Source organism: Boleophthalmus pectinirostris, unplaced genomic scaffold (genome assembly GCF_026225935.1).
Source record: "Boleophthalmus pectinirostris isolate CB_2022bp ecotype Guang Dong unplaced genomic scaffold, ASM2622593v1 HiC_scaffold_22, whole genome shotgun sequence".
NCBI classification, from domain to species: domain Eukaryota; kingdom Metazoa; phylum Chordata; class Actinopteri; order Gobiiformes; family Gobiidae; genus Boleophthalmus; species Boleophthalmus pectinirostris.
Window position 1 is genome coordinate 26,525,401 of NW_026571190.1, and position 26,748 is coordinate 26,552,148.

At 39.7% G+C, this 26,748-nt stretch overlaps 1 protein-coding gene across 1 annotated transcript in view; it reads left to right on the forward strand.

Moving 5' to 3' along the window:
* Positions 1-26,748, forward strand: part of grin2bb (glutamate receptor, ionotropic, N-methyl D-aspartate 2B, genome duplicate b) — a 65,675-nt gene that overhangs the window by 9,922 nt on the left and 29,005 nt on the right. Inside the window, exon 2 of the mRNA XM_055158155.1 lies at positions 25,234-25,377. Within this exon, the coding sequence (XP_055014130.1) occupies positions 25,234-25,377 (144 nt within the window). The remainder of the gene's footprint in view (positions 1-25,233; positions 25,378-26,748) is intronic.

A 26,748-nucleotide genomic window follows, 5' to 3' on the forward strand; every position in this document is an offset into this window, starting at 1 on the left:
TTTTAAAATGCTGCTATCTCATCAAAAACATACCCAGAGTTGTGTTTCATTCATATGTTTGGTGAGTAATTCTTTATTATTAATCTGTTTACATCTCCAAAGCTCAAAATGCTCTGTTCCACCTTGTGATGTCATGAAGCTGTAGTTTTCACATCTTACCTTTTGTTTATCGCAGATTGGAAATTCCAGAGCTGAAATTATCCAAATGACTAGTGAAATTGTATGGAGTTTAAAACACAGTGGAGCACTTCCTGTATTACCACATGACCTCACAAGGAGAGAGTGTTTTCTGTTTGAGAGAAGAACTCAGCATAAATATGCAGGATTTGTATGTTAAACATGAATGAAACAAAACACAACTCAGGGTATGTTGATGGTGAGGAAACATTATAACAGAAAATAGTGTAACGTGGGCCCTTTAAGGACTACTGACACAATTTTATACAATTATTCTTTAATTAAATAATTGAAATACTTATTCTAAACTGATGTGTGTTTTTTCTGAGGTGACACCGCTGCAGTAGATTCCCAGACAACAGCTGAGGTGCCAGACCATACGTTCAAGAGTTCTTTTTATGGCCTTTTTTTTTTCTCTCTTTTTGGCACATCTCTCTTTCTTTTCCTTTATTTCCACACAATAGTTCTCTTTAATCTTCTTTCTTTTTTCCTCTTTAACATCAAAGTAAGACAAGGTTCCCCAAGCACAGTCTCAAAGCTTAAATTGTCTCCCATCAAAGCCACCTTTATATAATTACAAAGAAATGGCAACTCATTTGACAGATTAGGGATTTCTTACGCCCAGGAGAAAAATATGGCTTTTAATAGGAATCATCATTATGATACATTTTCTTCTAATGAGTAAATGGTCAGAGAGTTGCCTGTTATCAAAGCTGCGAACCATTAGCACCTTGCACCTGCCAATGTCCCTTTTACATAATGTACTATAATTATGCCATTTATTCATGCCTATATGTTTGTGTCTGAAATACCTCAATTGCTGGGTTTCAGCTGGCATGACAACATTCTATGGGCGATAATATTAAACGCAGAGGAGGGCAGTTAACATTTAGATTGTTTAAACACAGTTTTTTATTGTTATACAAAGAGTTTATGTCTAGTAAATGCAAGAAATTACCAGATTCAACATTTATGAATTTACCTTTTGGACATTTGAAGGGGCCATATTACACATCACAAACATATAAATTAGTCATAAAATTTATATAATGCCTCTGAAGAGACCCAAAGTGATTCACAGTTCATTGTTCGTTCACTCCACACATGATGATGAGCTACTAGGAATGCAACGATATCCAAATCTCTCGATACGATATTATCACAGTATGCATCTTACAGTACGACATTTATTGAGATATTTTGAAGAGGTTAATGTATTTGTAAATGGGACAATTTTTTGCTTCTAAAATACTTTTACAAGATTTTGGTGTGAATTATTTCCGTCCTAATGCCAAGAATTCAAGTAAAAAACATATATCTTCATGTTGTTTTCTGCACTGAAATGAATCATGGGAAATGTAGTTCCCGATGTTTATTTAGCTGCTCCTATTATAAAACAATGCATTTAAGCAAAGGAACTTGTGAGTCGTTATATTGTGACAGCCCACGATATTATTGTGAGACTTTTGATGATACGATATTTCAGTTATTGTTACATCCCTATGAGCTACTATTGTAGCCAAAATACAACACTCACGCACAGTCAATTTTTTTACTCAGCAATGTAGGTGTAAATGTCTTGCCTAAGGACAACAACAGTTTTTGGCACTGGCGCCTGACTGTGGCACCTGATTTTCCCAGCGGTCCTTCCTTTGACAAGGAAGTTTGGCCACATACCTGGAGTTGTGTTTTGTTTCATTCACACACAAATCCTGCATATTTAGGCTTCTCTCAAACAGGAAACACTATGTTCCACCTTGTGATGTCATGTGGTAAATACAGGAAGTGCTCCACTGTTTTTAAACTCCATACATCTTCACTAGAATCATTTGGATAATTCATTAATCAGCCCTGGATTTACCCATCTCTACTGAACTAAAGGTAAATGGTAGCGGCTACCTTGAAAACTACAACTTCATGACATCACAATGTGTAACAGAGCATTTTGAGATTTGGAGATGTAGACAGACTTACAATGCAGCGTTACATGATGAGGAAGCAATATAACATAGATCAGAAAATAGCACAATATGGGCCCTTCTGAACAGCAGCAGCATTCTAACATGTCTTAAAGCTCACAAGAGTCATTTTTGTGTAATGATATGGGACCTTTAAACATGTCATGAGTTATGAAGTCCAGGTCGGTGCCTTTAGTTAGTGACATTATGTGAGACGTTTTGTTCTGATGAAGCTCTGACTATGTTGTTGCATTGAGATCTCATTATGTTGAATCATCAGGCCTCTGCTGGAGAACACACAGATGAGTTGTAGTTCATTATAAGCACTATAGTGAAGGCATGTCTTTCTATATGCTCCTATGCTGTCAGCTCCTGTTGGCCTTGTTACACACAGTATGGATGCATGTGTAATGTGTGCATGTAGAGATGATGGATGGCCCTACAGCGTGCCAAATGTGTCAGTGTGATGTAGAAGTTAGGGGTGTGCAATAATATCTTAATATCCATATATATATCGTGATACTAACTTTGGTGGCCCAGTATCGTTATCATGGGCTGTTGTATCCATGAATCATATTTTTTGGATCTTTTAACAATTTTTTTGTGTGGCCACACTACAGTTTTGCTGCTTATTTAGTGGAAGCAAACTTGTTTATGCAATACACTTGACATATTCACCATTTTGATGATTAAAATAGATGTATTTCAAATGAACTTTGCACTATGGGTTTAACAAAGAAATCATTTGGCTGAAATTTATTTGATTTTTAAAAAACAGCAGTATATCATGTGCAATATATCAATTATCACATCTATCACCATATTGTGATTATATCATTTAGTATAATTTAATTTAATTGTGAGGGGCCCTGTGATTCCCAGCCTTAGTAGAAGTGATCTCCTATGGTTCTCTCGGAAAGGCACTTTGACGCTCGTCCAAAGAAAATCCAACAATGAGCACAATTAAAGCTGTGTTAATGTTTTGTTTTCCCCAAAGAGTATAGTACTTTTTAACCAAATAAGGCCGCCTCGTACTGTCTGTAGCTATTTTTATTTTTTGTCAACAAGGAAGTAAGCAGCTCTCTGATTGGCTGCACTGGTGCGGTTTCACGTTCACCCAGTTTCACTTCTCCATCTGAAAAACACTGTAGGCCCTACTAAAACTGTTCACCCGCCTGAAAATGAAAACATGTGGAGATTAACTATGTGCTAAAGCAGATATGTCAAACTCAGACCCGGGGGCCAAATTTGGCCAGTGATATAATTATATTTGGCCCACGAGATCATATCAAATATGTCTTAGAGCTGGCCCACTGGCTACAGATAGGCTATAGAGAGATTATTTATTTAAAATGTTGTTATTATTTTATATTATGCTTGCTCTGGATTCAGTGTTTAAGCAGAACTATTATTGAACATTTATTTTAATAAGAAAAGGTTTAACATTACATATCTCAAAAAAAGAGACAACATGCATATGTTGTTGAAATTTTTCAATAAATATTTAGTTTGACCCATGACTTAGTCCTAGTTTTAAATTTTGGTCCTCTGTGAATTTGAGTTTGACACCCCTGTGCTAAAGGGTTTGTGATAGCTAGACTTTATAAGGAATGTGACGTCACCCACAGCGGTTGGCTCCAGTCAAATGAAGCTAACAATGCAGATTTGGAGCAGATTTCCATATCAGGATTAAGAATTTATTTACGGACAAAATTGTGAAATAAAAGTACTGGGGAGTGGGTTAATACGAACGTTTTAAGACCAAAATGACGAGACTCACTGCAGTAGGGACTACAATTTTTTCAATATAAAGTCAATTGGAACCAGAGTCGATGGAGCCCATGCTCACTTCATATTTGGAGCAGGGCAGCCAGCAGGTTAGCTATGTCCATTTCAGTGCTAGGGATGTGTTGGCCTGATTTAAATGCCTACATCCTCCTCCTGCAGTGTGAAAATCAGGTACCCCAGGTTTAATAGTATTATTAAGATGGGTCAGCTCTGTTCCCAAACATATGATGCTTTAATAGAGCTCTCGTTATAAGTGGTCTGTAATTTTGCTGCTGTCATTGACCTGAGGTGACTGGTGCGTTCAAACTGGGCTGAAATACTCTTGTGTCTTCTCTCATATGGCTCTGAGTAGACGTGGGCTCCCACTCTAAAAACTCATACGTTTCTATATTTGTGTGCGTACAGTGCGGTATATTTTTTCACACTAATGGCATCTTTAGCCGGTCCGTTTCTATGGTAACAGAGTTGCCACGGAAACACTGCATGTCTCTTTGAATTAGAAATGTCTTTCTCTATCCCTCACTCCTCCCCCCTCAGCATGGATCCTTCACTTTTGGCTTACTTGGTCCCCTCTTCCTCACTTCTCGGTTTTTGACAGGTCAACTGCTGTCACTCACAAACCAGTGCTGTTGAAACCACAAGTGGAGGAAAAGGAGAAAATATGGGTTGACATCTGTGTTCTCCAAGACCAAAAATAACGGATATAGCAGACCGCTCTTTATAAGATTAGATTTCTAAACCATACCAACATTGAATTCAAGCTGTTGACTGACAGTGTAGTTGAGGACGTGGTGAATGTGTGTGAAGGCCAAAGGAGTGTTGGCCTTCTCAGCAGAGAAAGGAATGGCTGATAAAAAGGAGAAGAAGTGTAATTGATTTTTATTTTCCTCTTGGTACTTGTGATATCTTTAAAACCATGTTACCTCACTGCTCCCATGTATTATCAGATCAACCGTTTAACCAGGCTGGATGAAAGCGTAGACAATGTCAGGAGAAGACATGTATCAATGAATACTAATGTAGAGTAAATGTATTCCGGTATCGTTACTTTTTCATTTGTGGGTATTCAGAGTTTCTCTTCTCTTTCTTAAAACCAGAGGGATACATCACAGTACTTGATCACAAAATTTAGGGTTCAAACTGCAAATTAGTGAGAAAATTATAAAAAACTGCTCTTGTGTTGCATGCGTGTGCCATTTTTCCTTCTACAATTAGTGATGGGAAATGCATAACAAATGGTGAAACAAGCATAAAGCTATTTTTAATCCTATGTTGTTTATACACTGTATTTTAAATGGAACTCGAAAGTAAAAGATTTTGGTTTGAATTATTTCGGTCATAATCCCAAGAATTTAAGTAAAAAACATATCTCTTCATGCTGTTTGCACGGAAATTAATCATGGGATATGTAGTTTCTAATTTTCATAAGCTGTTGCTACTGTAAAACAATGCAATTAAGCAAAGGAACTTGTGATTCGATATGTTGTGACAGTCCACGATATTATTGTGAGACATCCCTAGTAGTCCACTTAAACTTTTTCCACCAAATATCACGAGATGTAAACCAAAAATCTAAAAAAGGACTGTTCTAGGTCTAAACTTCGGCGAAACCAGACTAAAAAGGTCCACACACTCCCTATGAAAATTGTAAGGAAGGACAAAGCCAAAGGAGAACAGTTTGAGAACCACTGATTTAAATAGTATTTTTCCCATCACTGTGTATAATTGAAAAAATTACAATGACTTTAGAGTATCATTTCCAAATCTGACTTTATTGAAAACATGTTTAAATGTTTGGAGAAAATATTTGCAAAGGTATATTCACAGCCCATAAAGTGGAAAAGCAAAAACTATTGCTAATTAATCCAGGGGGGAATTGAAATGGCACAGTGGAGAAGCTGTGACGCCGCATGACAAGGTTGTGAACCCCATGTCTCACTGCACACTGCGTTTGACTTCAGAGCGCTCCCTCACCTCTATGTGCTTGTTAGTGAGCAGGAAAATTGAAAAGGTTGTGTGCCCGGAAGTGAAGGAAATACGAGGAAAAAGGCAGAGTTCAGCTGTTGTTGTGACACCGTAAAGAGTTTAGCTCATTTGCACATGGAGATCAGAACTGGAAATTTGCAGGCCGAGAACCAAGCAGAAATACATTCAAGAACGGATATAAGCTGGTGGAATATTATCTAACCAGACAGAACCACATGCTTTGACAAAACTTTATAAAGAGGAGTGGATCTGGAGCTGTATCCTCTCTCCCTGATTGCAGAGGGTGTGAGATGGATTAACCAAACAGGGAGATGCGTGCTCTGTTAGCGTCAAAAACATGGCAGTTTACCTGTAAAAAGACAGAAAAAAAATACAAAAACTAACAGTCAAAGCACCAAACCATTATTAATCTCAGGTATAAGAAGTTTGTACTGAATATATACAGAATGTAGAAGGGATTGGCTGGTCAGGCAATGTGGAACACTGGATATTCAAACTGTTATTTTGCCAAAATACATGATAAATAAAGTATACATTATTTCGTATTTTAGTTTTATGTGATCATCAAAAAGAAGATACATTCACATTGATCCGATTGCTGCATTGTAAGGACTGGACAAGATCTTGTGAGACAAAAGTACCACAAAAGACATGTAGAAAATTATCTTGTGAGATTTGCTTTCCATGTGTTTACATTTGGACAGGACAAAAAAAAGTTAAGTGCTTGTGAGTTACACCTCCGTGAGAGATGTAGTTCCAAAACATAGCACTATAATAACAACAAAAGTATTGGTAACTGGATTGGACAATTATTTCAACAAATATTTAAAAATTTGTCTTGTTCTCGTGAACATGATCTCATGTCTCTCCTCGTCTTGTATGAATTGTGCCTCATCCCACCCCTGCTGTATTGTAAACAATTGTATGACTAACCTAATTTTAAATCAAAGTAAGTTTAGAGTGAAGATGGAAAAAATAAATAAATGAAAAAGACTGTACAAAAATTCCAAAGAAAAATATATCCCACAACTTTATCATCTGATGTTGTAGTTTTTCAAATGAGACTTTTAATGACATGCGTCTCCTTTCTGTGCCATAGCGCTCAGCCCTCACATGATGCACTTGCCCAGGTCACATCTAATTGGTTCCCTGGCTCGTTTGAATTGTCGGGCTGTGAGCCAATCAGCACGCAGCACGCCCATGTGTCAGTGATTAATTACCTGTGCTCGCAGCTGTGCTAACGAGCTTAATCAAGTCCTTGTGAAGGAGAGTTCCATTCAGTGCAGGGCCAAAGGTGATGCTAATGGACTCGTTCCTACTAGACTTCAGCTTCTGCACATTGTTTTGTCTGCTTTGTTTGAATATACATTAGGCATGTCAAGAATTATCATTATTCCAGAATCTATAATCGTCACATTAGTTATGTTATATCATAGCCTAATAATTGGAAATAAATGAATGACCATCACGCTAATTAAATTTGAAATTGTGACCACCTTCTGGTCAAGTCACCAATTAATTTCTGACAGCGCAGCAGGGGAAGCGCGGCCTCTGATTGGTTGCGCTGTTGTTGGCCTGTGGCAGGTTGAGGTCAGGCACTGGCTGGAGATGGTTAAAGTTGGGGAAAGGCTTGGGCTAACCAATCAGCAAAGACACTGTCAGTACAAGCAAGCCAATCAGAGACCGTGCTTCCACTGCTACCATGTCAAAAACAAAGTCGCACCCATCTCTTACTCAAAAAGGAGATTTATTCTCAAGGGTAAAAGAAAAAAAGAAAAACTTTTAGTAAAGTAGTAAAGTAAGTAAATAAAGGGTTCATGCATGCGTCACCCGGGGCAGACAGTACCACACTGTCTATCAAACTGCTTTTCTTTGGCTTTACACACAGGCCTAAAATGGGTTGAGACAGTTTCCATCTTGAAGGTATCCAGTGGCGATCCGTCACCTACTTGTCTCCATGGAGATCTGCCTAGAATGTTTCACAGTGTAGCCATAAACTTAAAAATCTCCATGGAGACCAAATTACAGGTTAGATTTGTGGAGAGCTAAATATTTTTGAGCAATAAATAACACCTGTAGTTGAATAAATGTAAGAAAGATTAGTTTAATGCCATACTGTGGACAATTTAAACTAAACCATTAACATCTCCATGGAGACAAACAGGCCCTATCCAGAAAAGTTACACACTGTACCTTTAAGCACTGGAAGCTCCACCTAAAACTGAACTAATGCTTAGAAGAGTACTGTAACCATACACACAGAAAGTTTTGGACATGTTTAAGTTGTGAGAAGATTTCATAAGAGTCCCTTATGTTTGACCTGTATGCTAATCACACTTGCTAATCCAAGCCATTGCAGCTGTCCTTTTGTACGATGTAATTAGTTGTTGTATAAATGTCTGCTCCACAGCTGAGAGGAGATTTGGACTGTTATTATATTCAACAGTTTTTGCACATTTTATTTAGAGTTTATATTTGTTTACATTAGCCACTAGATCCTTTATGACTGTAAAGGCATTTACAGTTGGTCACTTGAGAACTATAGTGCAGACTGACTTAGGCTGTATTCAGCCTGCAGCCTGAAGTCACCCATATCCAGTTTTTTTGCCCCTATGCAACCTGTATCTGTTCTTTTAATGATAGTCTGAGTGACACAGATCCGATTTTTTTCAAATGCGACCCAGGCCACTTGGATTTGTTGTCCTAAAACCGATACATATCCAATCTTTTGACATGTGACTTCAGTCTGAATGGCCAGGTCACACTCATCCCACCTACACGTCAGGCTCGATGTCAGTGGAGGGAAAGTGAGGTTAGTGAGTTAATTAAGGGGAGATCGCTGTATTCAGGTCAAATTGGAGGGGTCTTATCAGAACCTGGCGGTTTTTGAAATTATTGCCAAAGAAATGGCCGAGCTCCAATGTCAACGAAAAAATAAAGAGCCTGCGAGCCAAATACAAGGAGGCTAAAGACTCAAATAAACGAAGCGGCCATGGACGTGTAACTTGTCCATTTTACGAAGAACTGGACTGTATTTGGGACACAAGCTCAGCGCTTAGGCTACTTCCGTAAACACTGAGCACACTTTCTGCGTGTGACGTCATTGTGTCCTCCAATACGCACTTTTGGGGCGTTTAACATCCACGCTAGAGATCACAGAAAAGTTGCATTTAATTGGAAATGAACGACCTCTCAAAAAATCTGAACATAGCCGTAGAACTGAGGTTCTCAAGCTAAACTGGACATTTGGTTCACACAAGATTTCAATCTGAACTAAATAAATATCAAGACTGCATAAAAAATGCCTGCTTAGCTCTATAACTTTTCATCTTTATTTTACAAATATACAAATCAGGGGCAGTTCCTGTATTCATGTGTACAGATTAAGAGATTAAGATACTATGGACAAGAAGACTAAACAAAACAATAGATAGATGTCTATGGGTTCTAACATTTTGGGATTTTTAACCACCCAAAAGATACAATTTTGTGTTGAAATGTTAAAGGTGCACTGTGTAACTTCTCTGGAGAGAGTCTACACCTGTTTGTCTCCATGGAGATGTTAATGCTTTGGATTAAATTGTCCATATTATAGCATTAAACTAATCTGTCTTACATTTATTCAACTACAGATGTCATTTTGATTTATCTTAAAAAACATCCATCCATAACATTCTTACTGTGAGTGGGGTCGCTTCTCCACAAATCTAACCTGTAATTTGGCTTGCAAATCTCCATGGAGATTCTTGAGTTTATGGCCATACTGTGGAACATTGTAGACACACCTCCATGGATCCTTACACACTGCACCTTTAATTGCCATGACAACGATGCTCTTAAACTTGTGAATTGTTAAAAAAAAAAAAAAACACTGAAAAGAGTGCTGCACCTTCATCATCACCTAATATATTACAAAGAATTCCACAGTGCATCTTATTGCATTACGTAGTGTTCCTAGTAACTGTGTTTAGTCCCTGGTAGCTCTCCATGGCTTTGAACACATCTGTTACTTTGCTGGACTTCCATTTGTTTGTGTCTTTGGGCGCTGTGTGGCTCTGGGCTTGACTGACATGATGTGAGTGCTGCTGAAGCGTTGGATGGAACAGTGGGAGATTGAATCAGACAATTAATAGTATCCTTCTTGTGGCGCACACAGCAGTTTCTCTGGTTTCTTCCATAGTGGTAGAGAATGTGTTTAAATCAGTTGTGCTCATCTGAAGGGAAATTAGTTTGATGTAATTAGACTGAGACTGGTTCATCGTGTTTCATAGGCTAATTTGCAGAATTTGTACGTGGCAAAAATGAAAAGCCTTTTTAAATTTGAGCAGTAAATGATGTTGTACTTGCAGCGATTGAAAGCAGCAGCACACATCGGCTAAAATCACAGAAGATGCTTTGAAATTATGGAAACTTTGATACAAAATTAGTGTGCTTTTTCACAGTAACAATGAATTACAATTAAGGCAGCTTTTTATTCATTGTTGAAATATTCCTATCACACTGAGTGTTTATTGCATTACTGTGTTGGTCAGACAAAGCAAGTAATAATGTGTTTAATACAGCCTCTAATGAGATTAGTGTTTGGCACTGAATGGGGTTCTATTTGCAGTCGGAGCTGTGAAGGAGGGGCTGGGCTTTGTGCTTTTTTAAACAATTTAAATTAATTCTTCTTGATGCTGTAGGTTTGAACTATATATTTAACTGCTTTTTTACTTACCACTTGTTTTTTTTTGCTCTTGGGTTTTTCACTGCAACATAGCTTTAATCAACATGCCCTCCCTGACCGGGCTCGCTAAGGGGCAACGTGATGGGCAGATATCAAAACTTGAGTCTAAAGAATTGCAAGAAGAATGTTAAAACATGCCATTATACTTTCAAAATTCTAAAGAGTCACATTTTTATGTAGCGCTTTCCACCTTTAATGAGCTCAAGGTGCTTTACAACAAGGAACCATTTACTTATTCACACACACGTTCATACATCAGTGTATGCAGACGCTGATGGGTAGGAGGGTTAAGTGTCTTGCCGAAGGACACAACAACAGCATTCACATGTAAGAGCCAAAATTGCACCGCTAATCTGTGGATCTGACTGCTCTACCAATGATGTTTATGTCGAGAGTGAGATTCGAACCGCAGACAGCGGTCGCTTTGGGCCGACAGCTACTGTCGCCCTTAAGCGACACTGCCTCAAATAATAATATTGTTATAGGCAATATGGCCAAAACATGAACCAGGTTTGTTTTTTCTAATCTTCACATACATGAATAGCGAGTTTCAGTTACATTCTATTCTTTCTTTTTCTTTTCAAAAATAAAATAAAAAATTGTTTTCAGTATTTTTTTCATCGATATCAACACAAAAAGTCCTCAGTCAAGTCTGAACTGCAAACCACCTGCTTTTACTGACAGAGGATTGTCTGGAGACTAGCGATGAACTGATATGGGTTTATGGCCAGTGAATAGGGCAGATTTTGGTCATTTTCATTTAATTATCTCATTTGAATTTAGTACAAACTCATCCACAACCTTGTTTTACTACAAACTGGACAAGTTAGCAGTGTAGTCGTAGTCACTAAAGTGTTCAAATAAAGCTTTATGCACAGCACTCTTTGTACACATGGAGGCAGCTGCTTGGCCAAACAAAATATCAGCCTCTGCTGGAAATTTAAGGCCAATAACTAAAAAGTGCAACTATGACCCCAACAAATTTATTTCTCTGTCTGATTACTCACCCCCAGTCATTTTAACTGATGATTAAACATTACTGAGGTATTGAAAATTAGATTAAATTGTCCAGCACCAGGCAAAGCAAGTTTATATCTACACCACAATTCATAAACAAAGTCATTCAAAGTGCTTTATAAAATATGAAAGGCATTAAAATCACAATACAAACAAATCAAAACATAAATAATCATCATACTATTAAAATTAAGAGAGATGAGAGCAGAATAAAAACCTTTATACCATATGCACAGCTAAACATGAACCTGGATTTTAACATAGTCAAAGTAGAGGACTGTCTCCCATCTTCAGGAAGACTGTTCCCGATTTTAGCTGATTTTATTTTATTTTAAGCTGCCATTTTATGCATTTACATAGCTAATTTGTGTAAAAACTATGTTATGAACTGTTGCATCAATATATTTACTGATGCAATCTTACCGTTGGAAATATTCCAGCTTCCCCTGACTGCACTTTTGAGTCATTTCAGTTCACTGAAAAACAAAGGAAAAACGCAACAGGACTTCTTTTCTTCACCCTTCACTACGTCCAGAAATATTTTCACTTTTTAATGAGTGTGTTGAGTGTTTTAATTGAATGATTCGTCCTTTGCATGACAATTTGAAGTTTGAAGCTGAGTGCATGAGAGCGTAGCATAAGGCACTATTATTCTGAGTGACGCCTGAATGCAACCGCCTCCTCTGAATCTGTCAGCGGTGGTCCAACTCTACTCCACACTTAGCCCACTTTAAGCTGCGCGACTCTGTGTACCATTTCCTCGCCAGTAATTGAGCCTTTTTCCTCCCCACTTGGTTAGAGATTTCGCACTGATGTCATTGTTGGCGAGTAGCTAGATAAATGGGGCGAAGTTGACTCATCCAGACACCGTGTAGCCCTGACGATTATGCATAACAGTTAAGTTCAGGCGTTTATCTACTCATCTTTTGCTCTCTTATCTAGTGGTAGCATGCCTCCAAGCCAAAGTGAGTTCAGTGTATTTAATAAAGAAGCAAAGGAGCTGTGTTTTCGATGGTGTGATAAAGAAAAAGGTCAACTCAGTGTTTGATGGTACAGTAACCCTGGAGTGGGATCAGAAAGTAGGCTTTTTATGTATGCATCTTAAAATATTGATGAATTAATTTAAATTTTGATTTTTTTTTCTTTGGATCCTGAGTCAAGACACAAATAAATGATGATTAGCAATGGAAAATATCCTTTGTTTGTTGAGATGAAGGTTGTCAAAAATATTGAAAATCAGATACTAATCGAATCTGTTAACATTAGATGCTCATTTGAGCAAGTATTGATATTTAAAATGTCTTATTCACAAGACAGAAATTTACCTTTCCTGAATAGCTTTAGAATGATCTTGAGCTGTATCAGAACAAATATATCACCACATAGACTAGTATACGCCCATGGACCACTATGGAGCATACTTGGACGGTGAGGGATTACACCAGGGGTCCTCAAACTAAGGCCTGCGGGCCGACTCTGGCCCTTCACGCCCCTTTGACCAGCCCCCAGCCGCTCTGCCCCTCAATATTTAAACCGGCCCTATGAGGCAATCCCCAAAAGTTATCATGGCCTCTTGTATTTTGTAGATTTTAAAAAAATTAAACAATTATATTTATATGAAGTATTCATATTTACATAATTATATGACATATTTACATTTGCGGCAGAATTTTTGTCACCTGACAAGCTCGAGATCAAACAGTGACAGTCAACGCATTTTTATAGTGCAGTTAAGGACAGCAAAATGGCTCGTGTTAAAGTACATAAACTTGACAGGGAGCGCCAAAGAACAGTGGACGACCGATTTTTTTTTTTGTTCAGTGTAAGGACCGTGCAGTTTGTCTGATATGTAAAGAAAGTGTGGCGGTTTTCAGAGAATATAATCTGCATCGTCAGGGTCATGCAATTTTGTTATATGGCCAACGTGACCCCGGCCCCCATCACAGTCAGGAGCGATAATGTGGCCCCCAGAGAAAAAAGTTTGACCCCTGGATTACACAGATATAAGGCCACATGGTAATACAAAAGAAAGTACTATGATTTAATGTTGAAAATCACATTCTATTTAAAGAGTGTTTTTTTGTATCATCATGGTATTGGAATCAGTATTGAGTAACAAGTCTATACCTATTGAAATTAAGATTGAAATTTGAGAATCGTGACAATACTAGTGGAGGTGTATTTAGTCTGTCACCAGGCTTGGAATTGAGAGGCGATTGACACAGCATAGCACAGTTTTTAATTACGTTATTTAAATGAACTTACTGCCTAATGCTGACAGCAATTACATCACTGAGATAATATGATAAATAATAATTAAGCGTCTGTTGAAATTGAGGTTGGAAATATGTAGGCGTGCTTCCTGGTCTCATGTCGCTGAATTCTAGTATTTTCAGCTGTTTAGAAGGAGGCACTTTGAGCTTGCAGGATTACTCAAATGTGTTTGCATAATATGTTCTTTTTAAGTAGCAGCGGCTTCATGACTAGTAACACCCAGCGCCACCATTTATTCTCTTGGTCCACCACAGTCGCTCAGTTATTAGTAGTTACTTTGTTATGTTATATTTTATTATCATCATTCATATTTAATTTCATTGAATCCTTACTAATACTTACTATATTGTCACAAAGGAAGGCTTGATATCGTTCAGTAACAACTGCAAACAGTGAAGACCACTAAGGCTGTGTTCAGACTGCAGCCTGAAGTGACACAAATCCGATTTTTTGGCCTCTATGTGACCTGTATCTGATCTTTTAATGACAGTCTGAACGACACAGATCAGATTTTTTCAAATGCGACCCAGGCCACTTGGATATGTGGTCCTGAAACCGATACATATCCGATCTTTTGACATGCGACTTCAGTCTGAACGGCCAAAGCACATTCATCCGACCTGCATGTTATCAACAAGCCACAAACGTCACTATTCTGCTCTGAGGTAGGTGAAAATTGTTAATGAACTCCGTGTCACTGAAGCGAAGCACATCACCACTCACCACTCCTGGCTACGTCTCCGCATCCACACGTTCCTTTCAACGGATGTTGCTGCCGCTGCCCCTGCGCCACAAAATGCCTCGTCCTTCTCCTTCTCAATCTCCTCTTTAAAACAAGTAAGTTGTTCATGTTCTGGCTCCGGTACGAGAGGAACTTTAAAATCGCCAGGTGCTCAATGCTCGCGTCCATGTTTGAACATCTTCCATAAACACAGAGCACGCTCGCTGCAGTTGACGTTGTCGTGTCCTCCAGTGTGCATGCGGGACACTTTTGGGCCGTTTAATGTTCACACAGGGGATCACATACAAGTTGCATTAAATTGGAAATGTGAACGACCTCGCAAAAACATCGGATTTCACAAAAAAATCGGAATTGAGCGTTAAGCCCTGCAGTCTGAACGTAGCCTAAGAAAGAATGATATATGTGAATGTGCAATATACATTAAAGCTACACTGTGTAACTTTTCTCTAGGAGGGTCCACTACCTGCTTGTTTCCATGTAAATCTTATTGCTTTGCCTGAAATGCTCTACAGTTAATCTTTCTTGCATTTGTTTAGTTACAGATTTCATGGTATTTCTCAACAATACCATAAAAACTCGCTTTCTTACTGTGTGCGTGCTTGCCTTTTCACCGATCTGACCTTTTCACTTGGTTTGGTGTTGTCACATGCTTGTTTCCAAGGAAATTTATACCATAATGTGGGATATTTTAGGTAACACAATAAAATCTTCATTGAGAGAAATAGGTGGCATAACCTCCACTAGAAAAGTTACATAGTGCACCTTTAATATAACTATGGCCCTCATGGTACAAGTTTTTGAAACTGACATGACAAAGGGCTGTACCTGGCTTTTATTTTAAAACATGAAAAACAGAACCATTTCACTTTAAAGTCTGTGCGGTCGAGAGTTATATTTCACTTTCTCAACACATTCCCAGCATTCTAATTATTTACCATCATGAGTTTATAGGTGTGTTTGACAACCTTCAGAGGGCGGAGTGGAGTTTTGTCGTCACACTGCTAACAGCGCTACATCCTGGTCATGGAGGATAAAAATGCTTTGTAATTAGATGCAGGCAGTAAACCTCAGTCTTATTGGATCTCTTAGCTGCTTGTATATGTCTATGTTATGGCAGAACAGTTATGATACTGGTACAGTACTGGTATCGGATATAAGCGCTGATATTGAATGAAACATTTGCTGGATCTAATATTGGCTTCCAAATATTGGTTCACTCAATATCCAGTTTAGATATGTACACTGAGGTATTAAGTATGTATTATGTATTTACTGGTCGTAGTTGACCCGGAAAGTATAATAATATTGGGATTTTCATTTTTACGAAGTTGTTCTGTAGTTACCTGAGGAAAGAAATGCTGTTTTCACTGTTTGCTCTGGTATCAGTTGCTATCTGGTATACTTAAAGGATCTGTGTACCATTCGTTCTTTTGAATTTCAATTAAGAACGAAAAACTATAAAATGGGAAAACAGTTTGTTATTTCGTCAGTGTCAAACAAAACAACTGATTTTGACCTCTATTTCCAAGAAGAAGTTATGCTGCTAAAAGGAACTACCTGAAAATTTTTTGCAATTTTGTGGACAATTTTGTGTCTTCTTCTTTTATAGTGACGCATTTACTTTCATGTCTTAGTAAGTAACTGTTGGTGGTACATGAACCTTAAAGCTATAGTAGTAGAATTAGTATCGGAAATGATAAAGCTGGATCAGTGCATCCCCACTCCTTATTTTATGCCATGAAATCATTGGGTACAGCCCCTTGATGTAGGTCAACTAAACTGTCTCCTTAAAAATTCTTAAACTGTAATGGAAGTGACTCACAATTTTCTACTTGTCAATTAATTCTAAATAATTAAATCTTGCTCAAAAAGTGTATGTTATCCAATCAGTTCATCGTTTCAAAATGAAGTGCTGTGAGCAGAGCAGAGAGACGTCAGAGCGAGTGGGGGTCACTGATAATTAAAAGTGAATATGAGATGAATTAAGAGACTATGTGCAGTTGATTATGATGATGAAGCACGCTGGGCTCCAGCGGTCGTTGATTGACAGTGGCAGCCTCCAGACCGCGCACAGAAGAGATAGACAGAGGGACAGAAAGTGGAGAAAGACGAGTGTGAGGAGCTGTGTGTAGGTTACCACTTGTGCGTATGTGTGTGTCTGTGTGTGTGTGCATGAGAGAGTGTGTATGTGTATGTGGTTATCTATGCGTCTGCGTCTGTGTGTGATTGTGTGTGTGTGTGTATGTGTGTGTGTGTGTGTGTGCATATGTGTTTGTGTGTGAGAGTTCTAAAGCCTGTTTTCTCAAGCAAGACTCTTTCTATCTCTCTCTGAGCTTTAACAGCACCCCAAGTTGCTTGCTCTCTTTTGCAGCTTTCGTCTTTGTCTGCCTCTCTTTCTCTCTGTTCTCTCTCTATCTCCAGCCCCCAATCCTCTCCCACCAGGGCTTGTCGAGCACTGGGCCGATATGTCACTCTTCCTCTGCAAATCTAATTGGAGACAGGCTTTCATTGGCATGACATGGAGATGAGTTGCCAAATCCTTTGAGCCCCCCGCTCCAGGCGCGCTTCCCTCGACGCCCCTCAACAACGCTCTGACACAGCAGCTGCCATGAAGGGAGAGCTACCAGAACTATAGGCACCAAAGAGCTGTCCCTGACTAAATATACATGTAAATAATGCCCACTGTGTTTAGAGATTGCCACTTTCAGTCGTTGCAGTAGACGGATATTAGAGCTGCAAGATATAGCACAATCAAATCCAAATTTCAACGGTCACAATTAGCAAAAGAGCAAAGTAAGTATTTGAGTCCTTTGCAAACAAAAAGTGAAATTATTGTATCTATTAGATTAGTTTAAAGGGCCCATATTATGCTGTTTTCTGATCTGTTATAATGTTGTTTCCTCATGACACGCAGGTCTGGAGTCGTGTTGTCTTTCATTCACAAATGTTTAATATAAGTTCTTCTCTCAAACTGAAATCACTGTGTTCCACCTTGTGATGTCATGCGGTAATACAGGAAGTGCTCCACTGTGTTTTTAAACTCCATACACCTTCAACAGAATCATGTGAATAAGTTCAGCCTAGGAATTGCCAATTAAAAGTACAGGGTAGCTGTTAACTTGAAAACCACCACTACATGACATCTCAGGGTGGAACAGAGAATTTTGAGTTTTGGTGAAGTAGACAGTAAAAATATTTAAGGGTTACTCAAACATGTGTGTGGATAAAGCAAAACACAACTCCAGGTATCCAGTTTTGAGGCGGTAACAGCATTATAACATGGCTTAAAGCTCACAAGATTTCAATTTTTCATAATATAGGACCTGATTTCTGTCTTCTCTGATATGGGATGTTTAAAATGTAAACATTGAACAGAATCCAACACAAAAAGAAAGAAAAAATTCATCCCTATCTGGCATTTACATTAAACTACAGGAATAACAAGGGAGACACAGATCCCTTTTCATGTGTACAGTTACAGGATGAGTCTCGGTCCAGAGGCTGTTATAAGTTCACTCAGAGTGTAGCGTCAACCTTTAACTAGAGGTTAAGCTCAGTACAGCACAGTTCCTGAGGGAGCCTTAATCAGACCCAGAGCTTTGTGTTACTGAGCGCCTCTCCAGGGCCAGGTCTGCACAAGGTGATTTAATGTCTCCCATGTGAGTCACTCCTCAAACTGGCTCTTTGGGGGAAATTCACACAACAACCTGTTGCGGGTTCTATGATGCTATTTTAAGATGCTCTTGCTCAGCTGAAAAGGCAAGGAATTCTTTGAAGTGGTTCTGGAGCAGGGAGCTTGAATCAGGAAGCGTAAAATAGGCGAAAATAAATAATAGAGCTATAACAACGTGAAAGAAAAGATACCTGTGGTAAGTTTAAACCACTAGTTACTTTGGAATAATCTAGATGGTTTTAATGAATATTTAGATCATTTTTTTTCATATTCATAAAGGTGCACTCCACAGCTACCTGCTTGCCGTGAAGATGTGTATTGCTTTCTGTTTATTCATTACAGGTGTTTTTATTGCTTAAAATACATAAATTCTTTCTATGAATAGGAGCGACTCTCCACAGATCTGAATTGCAACGTAGCGTAGTGCTGTGACTTGCTTGTCTCCCTCGTGTTTTATCGGTTTAATCTGCGGAGACAAGCAGGTGACGGGCCCTTGACTAGAAATTTTATGTACGACACCTATATGGTTAGATTTGGGTTATCGTCTCTTTGTATCTGTCACTTGAATAATCATTTCCTTTTCCAATCCATTTGACCAATCATTTGTTCTGAGCCCAGGCTAACCAAACCTGACAGTTCAAATTACATGATTCGGTGCATCTCACAGACTCTAACTTGAGACTAAAAGATAGCAGACGCAAAAAACAGGCCTGTAAATTAAGTGACAAATCGCTTTCTGTGCCTCATAAGACCTCTGCATGTGATGTGAAAAGACAGGCAGAAAAACAAGTGGGGAACTGGGCCGGCAGCATCGCTAATGGCACAGGGCAGGATGATTCACACTACTATTGTATAAACGAATGGTTTGAGAGCTTTTAAAAATAGAGAACAAAAAAGGAAATGGGAGAGTTCAAGTGGAAGAAGGACGGTTAAAGGAAATCTGACATTAACGACATTTCAATAATAGACAGGAGTAGGTGATTAGGATATGAATGACAGGGTGAGTCGGATGAGATGATTAGCTGTAATCTGTAAAAGACAGAATAGTGCCCTAATGATTGGTCTCAATAGCAGACTCACAGGTGATTACACTGAGCCCACTTTGTGAAAAAAGAAATCAGATCAGAGTACAGGGAGCTACACTCAATACATTTACAACAAAGAAGGTGTAAAAGAGAAGAGAATCTGGCGAGATGGAAATATTTTAGTTCATATGGTTTTATCCATATGCTCTTGAACAACCTGTGAATTTCATTATGTAACCATTCTCACCCTATCTTTTTGTCTGTATTAAGAGTTAATTTTTGATTACTCATGGTGTTGAGATTGAGAAATGTCCTCAATTTAACACAAAACAAATGTGCTACTACGTTTATTAGGACTAAGCCATAGACGTACAAAGAAGTGAATGAAGCAGACATGGCAGATGATGATGATAGGATAGGATATGATATGACATGATAGGATAATGTAGGATGTTCTATGGTCAGGCAAATACTCTTATGCTTAAATTTGGCTCTAGTACAAATGATGTAAAGGTGTAAATCATATTGTTCACTGTTGTACGTAGCCCACCTCTGGATTAATTACAAAAAAGCCAGTTTGCAAAGACTGCAGGTGGCCTACAATGACGCTCTGTTGGTGCTTTTGAGGAGGCCACGATGGACAAGACGAGATGTTTGTTACTGCACGATTGAACACGCTGCAAACTGTACTAAGAACTTTAATCCATCCATCCATCCATTTTCGTCCGCTTATCCGGGGCCGGGTCGCGGGGGGAGCAGCCTAAGCAGGGACTCCCAGACTTCCTTCACCCCAGACACGTCCTCCAGCTCCTCCGGGGGGACCCCGAGGCGTTCCCAGGCCAGCCGAGAGACATAGTCCCTCCAGCGTGTCCTGGGTCTTCCCCGGGGCCTCCTCCTGGCGGGACATGCCCGGAACACCTCCCGAGGGAGACGCCCAGGAGGCATCCGGAACAGATGCCCGAGCCACCTCAACTGGCTCCTCTCGACGTGGAGGAGCAGCGGCTCTACTCCGAGCTCCTCCCGTGTGACTGAGCTCCTCACCCTATCTCTAAGGGAGCGCCCAGCCACCCTGCGGAGGAAACTCATTTCGAGCGCTTGTATCCGCGATCTCGTCCTTTCGGTCACTACCCAGAGCTCATGACCACAGGTGAGAGTAGGAACGAAGACTGACCGGTAAATCGAGAGCTGCGCCTTTCGACTCAGCTCCCTCTTCACCACAACGGTCCGATACAGCGACCGCATCACTGCCGAAGCTGCACCGATCCGCCTGTCAATCTCACGTTCCGTCCTTCCCTCACTCGTGAACAAGACCCCGAGATACTTGAACTCCTCCACTTGAGGCAAAGACTCCCCACCCACTCGGAGAGGGCAAGCCACCTTTTTCCGGTCGAGAACCATGGCCTCGGACTTGGAAGAGCTGATCTTCATCCCAGCCGCTTCACACTCGGCTGCAAACCGCCCCAGTGCACACTGCAGGTCCTGGCTCGATGAAGCCAACAGAACAACATCGTCCGCAAACAGCAGAGATGAAATCCTGTGGTCCCCAAACCGGACCCCCTCCGGCCCCTGACTGCGCCTAGAATTTCTGTCCATAAACACAATGAACAGAACCGGTGACAAAGGGCAGCCCTGGCGGAGTCCAACATGCACCGGGAACAGGTCTGACTTACTGCCGGCAATGCGAACACAGCTCCTGCTCCGGTCATACAGGGACCGGACAGCCCTTAGCAAAGGGCCCCGGACCCCATACTCCCAGAGCACCCCCCACAGGACACCACGAGGGACACGGTCGAAATGCCTTCTCCAGATCCACAAAACACATGTGGACTGGTTGGGCAAACTCCCATGAACCCTCGAGCACCCGATGGAGAGTGTAGAGCTGGTCCAGTGTTCCACAGCCAGGACGAAAACCACACTGTTCCTCCTGAATCCGAGGTTCGACTATCGGCCGGATTCTCCTCTCCAGTACCCTGGCATAGACCTTACCGGGAAGGCTGAGAAGTGTGATCCCCCTATAGTTGGAACACACCCTCCGGTCCCCCTTCTTATACAGAGGGACCACCACCCCGGTTTGCCAGTCCAGAGGTACTGTCCCCGACCGCCACGCGATGTTGAAGAGGCGTGTCAGCCAAGACAGCCCCACAACATCCAGAGACTTCAGGTACTCAGGACGGATCTCATCCAACCCCGGAGCCTTGCCACCAAGGAGCTTGCCAACCACCTCAGTGACTTCGGCCAGGGTGATGGATGAGTCCGCCTCCGAGTCCCCAGCCTCGGCCTCCTCCTCGGAGGACGTGACGGTGGGATTGAGGAGATCCTCAAAGTATTCCTTCCACCGCCGGACAACGTCCCCAGTCGAGGTCAACAGCTCTCCCCCCGCACTGTAAACAGTGTTGGTGAAGAACTGCTTTCCCCTCCTGAGGCGCCGGACGGTTTGCCAGAATCTCTTTGAGGCCGTCCGATAGTCCTTCTCCATGGCCTCCCCGAACTCCTCCCAGCTCCGAGTTTTTGCCTCCGCGACCACACGGGCTGCAGCACGCTTGGCCCGCCGGTACCCGTCAGCTGCCTCAGGAGTCCCCCGAAGAACTTTAATGAACCGTTTTATTTGCAGACTGAACAAATCAGACAATGAAATAATAATGTCGCTTACAAATATGACATTCAGTATAGTAAGATATCAGTCCAATATGCGGAGACACTGGTATAAATGTTTAATTGTTTTGTTTTATCACTGTCCTTGTCTGTCCTAAAAATGGGCCATGGGTCCAGAATAAAGATGAAGTGAAGTAAATGTGACGTCACCCATTGTGTTCATCTCCAGTCAAATGAGGCTAGCAGTAGAATTTGGAACCGGGGTCCATATTATAGGTTATAGAATAGATCAAAATAGCATGATAAAAACACCAGGATCATGTAGAGTGGGTTAATATGAACATTTTAAGGCCAAAATGAGGCTCACTGAAGCAGTTACAGAGAAAGGGGTGACAATTTTTCAATTTAAAGTCAGTTGGAGCCAGAGACAATTAATCCGGAAGTGCCCCCATGCTCACTTCCTATTTGAAACGCAGCAGCTGCACTGCATTCAAAATAAGTCTAAATCGTTACTACTGTTATTAGGAGCAATCATTACATTAGTACATTTTTATCATGGTGCTTTTTTTTTGCACTTGTGGGAAACTTTTTGTAATTTTTCTGTTCTACAATAAGATTTTAATCGTAAATCGGTTGAATTAATAACTTCTATGACTTATTACAGCTGTTTTTCATTCTGCAGCTCACGATTTTTAACAATATTGTAGATTTAGAATTGTTTTCTGGTATAATTTTGCTTCAGGGTTGTTGTGTCATTGGCATAGTTTCATTATTATTGTTTATTGTCTATATTACTTAGAGATAGACCGCCGATATTTGCTCTTGTCATCATATCCTTTATCGTCTTAAAATCTCAAGCATGTGACAATATTTCTTTTAGCCAACTTGCTGCTTAAAGAATACACATCAAGCTTGATTTGAAGACTTTAATGCGAAGAGATAAAGGTACAAAACATGACTACGCAGCTATTCTATAAGTTCGTGGTTAAAAAAAGGGCTGTGGTTAAGTTTGTAGCGAATTTAAAGTATAAAATTTAAAGGAAATAATAAAACTGGCTCTACATATTGGCTAAACATTTTGGCAGAGCTTATCAACCATTAGTTTCTCTTGATTCTAAACAATCGGTATTAGCATTGACCATAAAAAAAACATTTGCTGATCTCTCATCATGCGTAAAAATTTGTTATAGTGACCGACTCTAAATTAAAGAAAATGTTGAAAAGTTTGCATACCACTTGAAATGATTTTCCAGTCGCACATGTACCTCAGTTTGAGAACCACTAGTACGGAGAGATGGTGAATATGTCATTGTACGGTATGTAGAGGATTTTTTTATAGTGAGTGACCTTTAAAGATATGTTAGTGTGGTGAATGGTTGAGAGGAATCATAGTGGTCAAGGGTGATCGGAACAACTGTAGTCATAGATAATGTCAGTAAAAATCGTATATCAATTGTGAAACCCATCTTCACAATCCATTTGCAGCAGAAGGTGAGATGCTCGCGACCCTGGAGGATTTGATGGGGCCCGAGGTTATATGTGAATGGTGCATTAGCTGTCAGTCATGCGTGAGAAAACCTTCATTACCTTTGCACTCAAATATAGTGTTTTTTACTGTAAAAAATCAGGTTTAAATCTTGCACTGCCCCCAACAATACAACACACACTGTACTGTTTTGTCCCCACCTGCGCCCGTACTTCACATTGTTATAGGATTACCTCATTACAGTGAGAAGTAGGTAATATTATTTCTGTCCCTCCGGGTCGAAATATGGAGGAATGAGGAAAGCTTTGATGTTTCCCTCACCCCAGGACCTCTCAGTCACTGCATAGTAACACATATGACAGGCTGCACACATGGTTGGATGTGTATAACCCTAATGTATGGATGCACATGAACAATAGATAATCAACTTATCATATAGTGCCTATCAGGTGGGGCATTTACAGCAGATGACACATAACAGGACTTATATTATGCCTTTTTCTGATCTATGTTATAATGTTGTTTCCTCATCAGAAACATACCTGGAGTTGTGTTTTGTTTCATTCACACGTTTAACACATAAGTGCTGCATATTTAGGCTGGGTTCTACCCTCAAACAGAAAACACTCTGTTATTTCATTGTGTTTTTAAACTTCATACACCTTCACTAGAAACATTTGAATGATTTCATGACGTAGATAAAAGGAGCTGTTAATTTGAAAAGTACCTCTACAGGACATCACAAGGTTGAACAGAGCATTTTGAGCTTTGGATGTAGACAGAATAATAAACCAGGATTACTCAAACATTTCTGAATGAAACAACATTCTAACATGGTTAAAAACTCACAAGAGTCAATTTTGTGTAATACAGGACCTTTAAAGTGTTGTCAGTGCTTGCGTGAGTGTACAGCAGGAGATACACACTTGAATCTGTTTAATGTGTTTTCTCTAATAAAACCACAACTGTAGTCTTATCTTCATGAACTCGATCACTTTGAGGTTTTGTTGTACTAACCACTCTGCCGCCGTATTCAGGTCTAATTGTGCTATTTTGGTTTTGTTCTAAAACATGTATGCAGCAAAGACTAGAACAGCTTGGACGGCTTTTACCAAAGGCTATGCTTAACACATCTTGTAAAAAACACAGTAATTGTGCACATTACACCCACTAAGTAGCTTGTGCAGTTTATCAAGGAAGCAAATCCTGGTGGAAAGCTCTTTCAAAAGACATCCCCAGCTTCTCTGACCTACAACCAGACAGATGACACAAACCTGATTTAACATGGGACAAGTCACATTCCTGAGAACTGACCTGAATTTGACAAACCAGGGACACAAGCTTTAAACTCTTTTTCACTCCCGCCCCCGACCAACCGAAAGTGCTTTGACAGAAATGTCCGTCCACGCACTTGGTAATCTACATCACAGGGAGGAAAATGTCATTGAAACAGGTGGCCGTCTAGCCTTATGTGCCCTGCATAGAATTCTCAAAGTGGGACGATAGCTCTGTTACAGCTCCTTGATAATGAGTGAGTCACCTTGTCTGCACTGAATAATAATTAGTTGATGAAAGGTTTTTGTCAGTGCAAATGTTAGCCTGTTTAAAACATGATGAATTAAATTTAGAACCCAGTGTTGTCGTTGTGAGGCCACACAGAAGCAGAATAATCATTTTACCTCAGGCTGGATCGGGGCACGCTTCATGATCTCGCCCTACCTTCAGTCCTTCTCATGCTGCATGACTCATGACCTTGTTTGCTGATTGGCTCTGTCTTTCTGGTTTCCAGGACGACCACTCCATGTTTTTTCAGTTCGGCCCGTCCATAGAGCAGCAAGCCCAGGTCATGCTAAACATTATGGAGGAGTATGACTGGTACATATTCTCCATTGTAACAACATACTACCCAGGCCATGAGGACTTTGTCAACAAGGTACGTATATAAACAAAGATACTACACATGACAAACTTTTTTTTCTCAATATATTGTTTATTTGGTTTCCATTTTTTCATTTGAATAAACACACACACAAACACAAACACTGACAGTGTACATATGTACATAAAAATATGTATATGTAAAAAAAAAAAATAAAAATCAACATGTAATATCTACAGAGTTCAAATGAGAGATCAGTCCCTTGAAGTTGAGGTCCAGTCCTCTGTTTAATATGATCTATAAAAGGTTCCCAAATTTCGTAAATTTATCTTGTTGGTCTGACAGATTATACCGAATCTCTTCAATATCATATTATTTAACGATTTATGGAAACACAGAGGTGTTGTGGTCTTCCATTCCCTCAGAATAGTTCTCTTTGAGATAATCATGCCAAACATAATGGTTTGCTGAATTGCCTGGGAGTGTGTCAGTGTTTGGTACGAATACCCAAGAACCACAGTTAGAACATCAGGCAGTATAATGCTCTTGTATATGGTACTGTATAAATGAAAAATCACATGACATACTTTTAAAAGAACTCTATTTACTCTGTGCTTTTACTGTTTCTAAAATCTGATACTATCACAACTGGGCCTGTGTTTCCAGTGCCTAAACCTGCATATGTCTTTTTCTCATTCTCAGTATATGGAGAGGCCAACTGGATTTAGTTGTAGGAACCAAAGAAAAAAAAATAATAATAAAAACAGCACTTGTCCAGTGTTTTTGCAATTAATCAGCATTTTTATCAATAAAAGCTATATTCAATTTTAACATCTCTGCCTTGTATCCAGGATAAAAATATGTCATGTTTCTTAAGATTTAAATCAAAATGGTACAAACAGTCCCTTTAAAACTCAAACTGTTATTGTTTATACCCATATCTTTGACAGTTATGATAAAATACATGTTTATAGTGAAGATCCTTTGACCAGATGTAGCGGCTATTCTTTTCCTGGATTAAGATGAAGTATTGCTTTCTCCTTTCATTCTGGCCTTGTTAGATCTGATCTCATTTGGAGAAGCCTGTCACCTTCAGCAGAGAAGTCTAGCACCAGTTTCCTCTTAATAAATAATATAGCAAATATGAATCTACTGAATTTATCTTTTTTAATCAATTTGGCTTGGCTTCTTGTAGCCAAAAATGTGCAGCTTTTAACCTTTTATCTAAGTATATATGTTGAAATGCCCAGTGATGCTTGCATGTTTCTGGTTTATCTAAACATACAAATGTATTTTATTTTGATGATACTGCTGATACTTTGCAGCTGAGTCCATCTACATTCCCTGAGGGTGTGATGCTAACAAAAAGCACTGCTCTGTCTGAGGCTTGTTAGACTTTAATCTGAGTTTTACACAATCCCACTA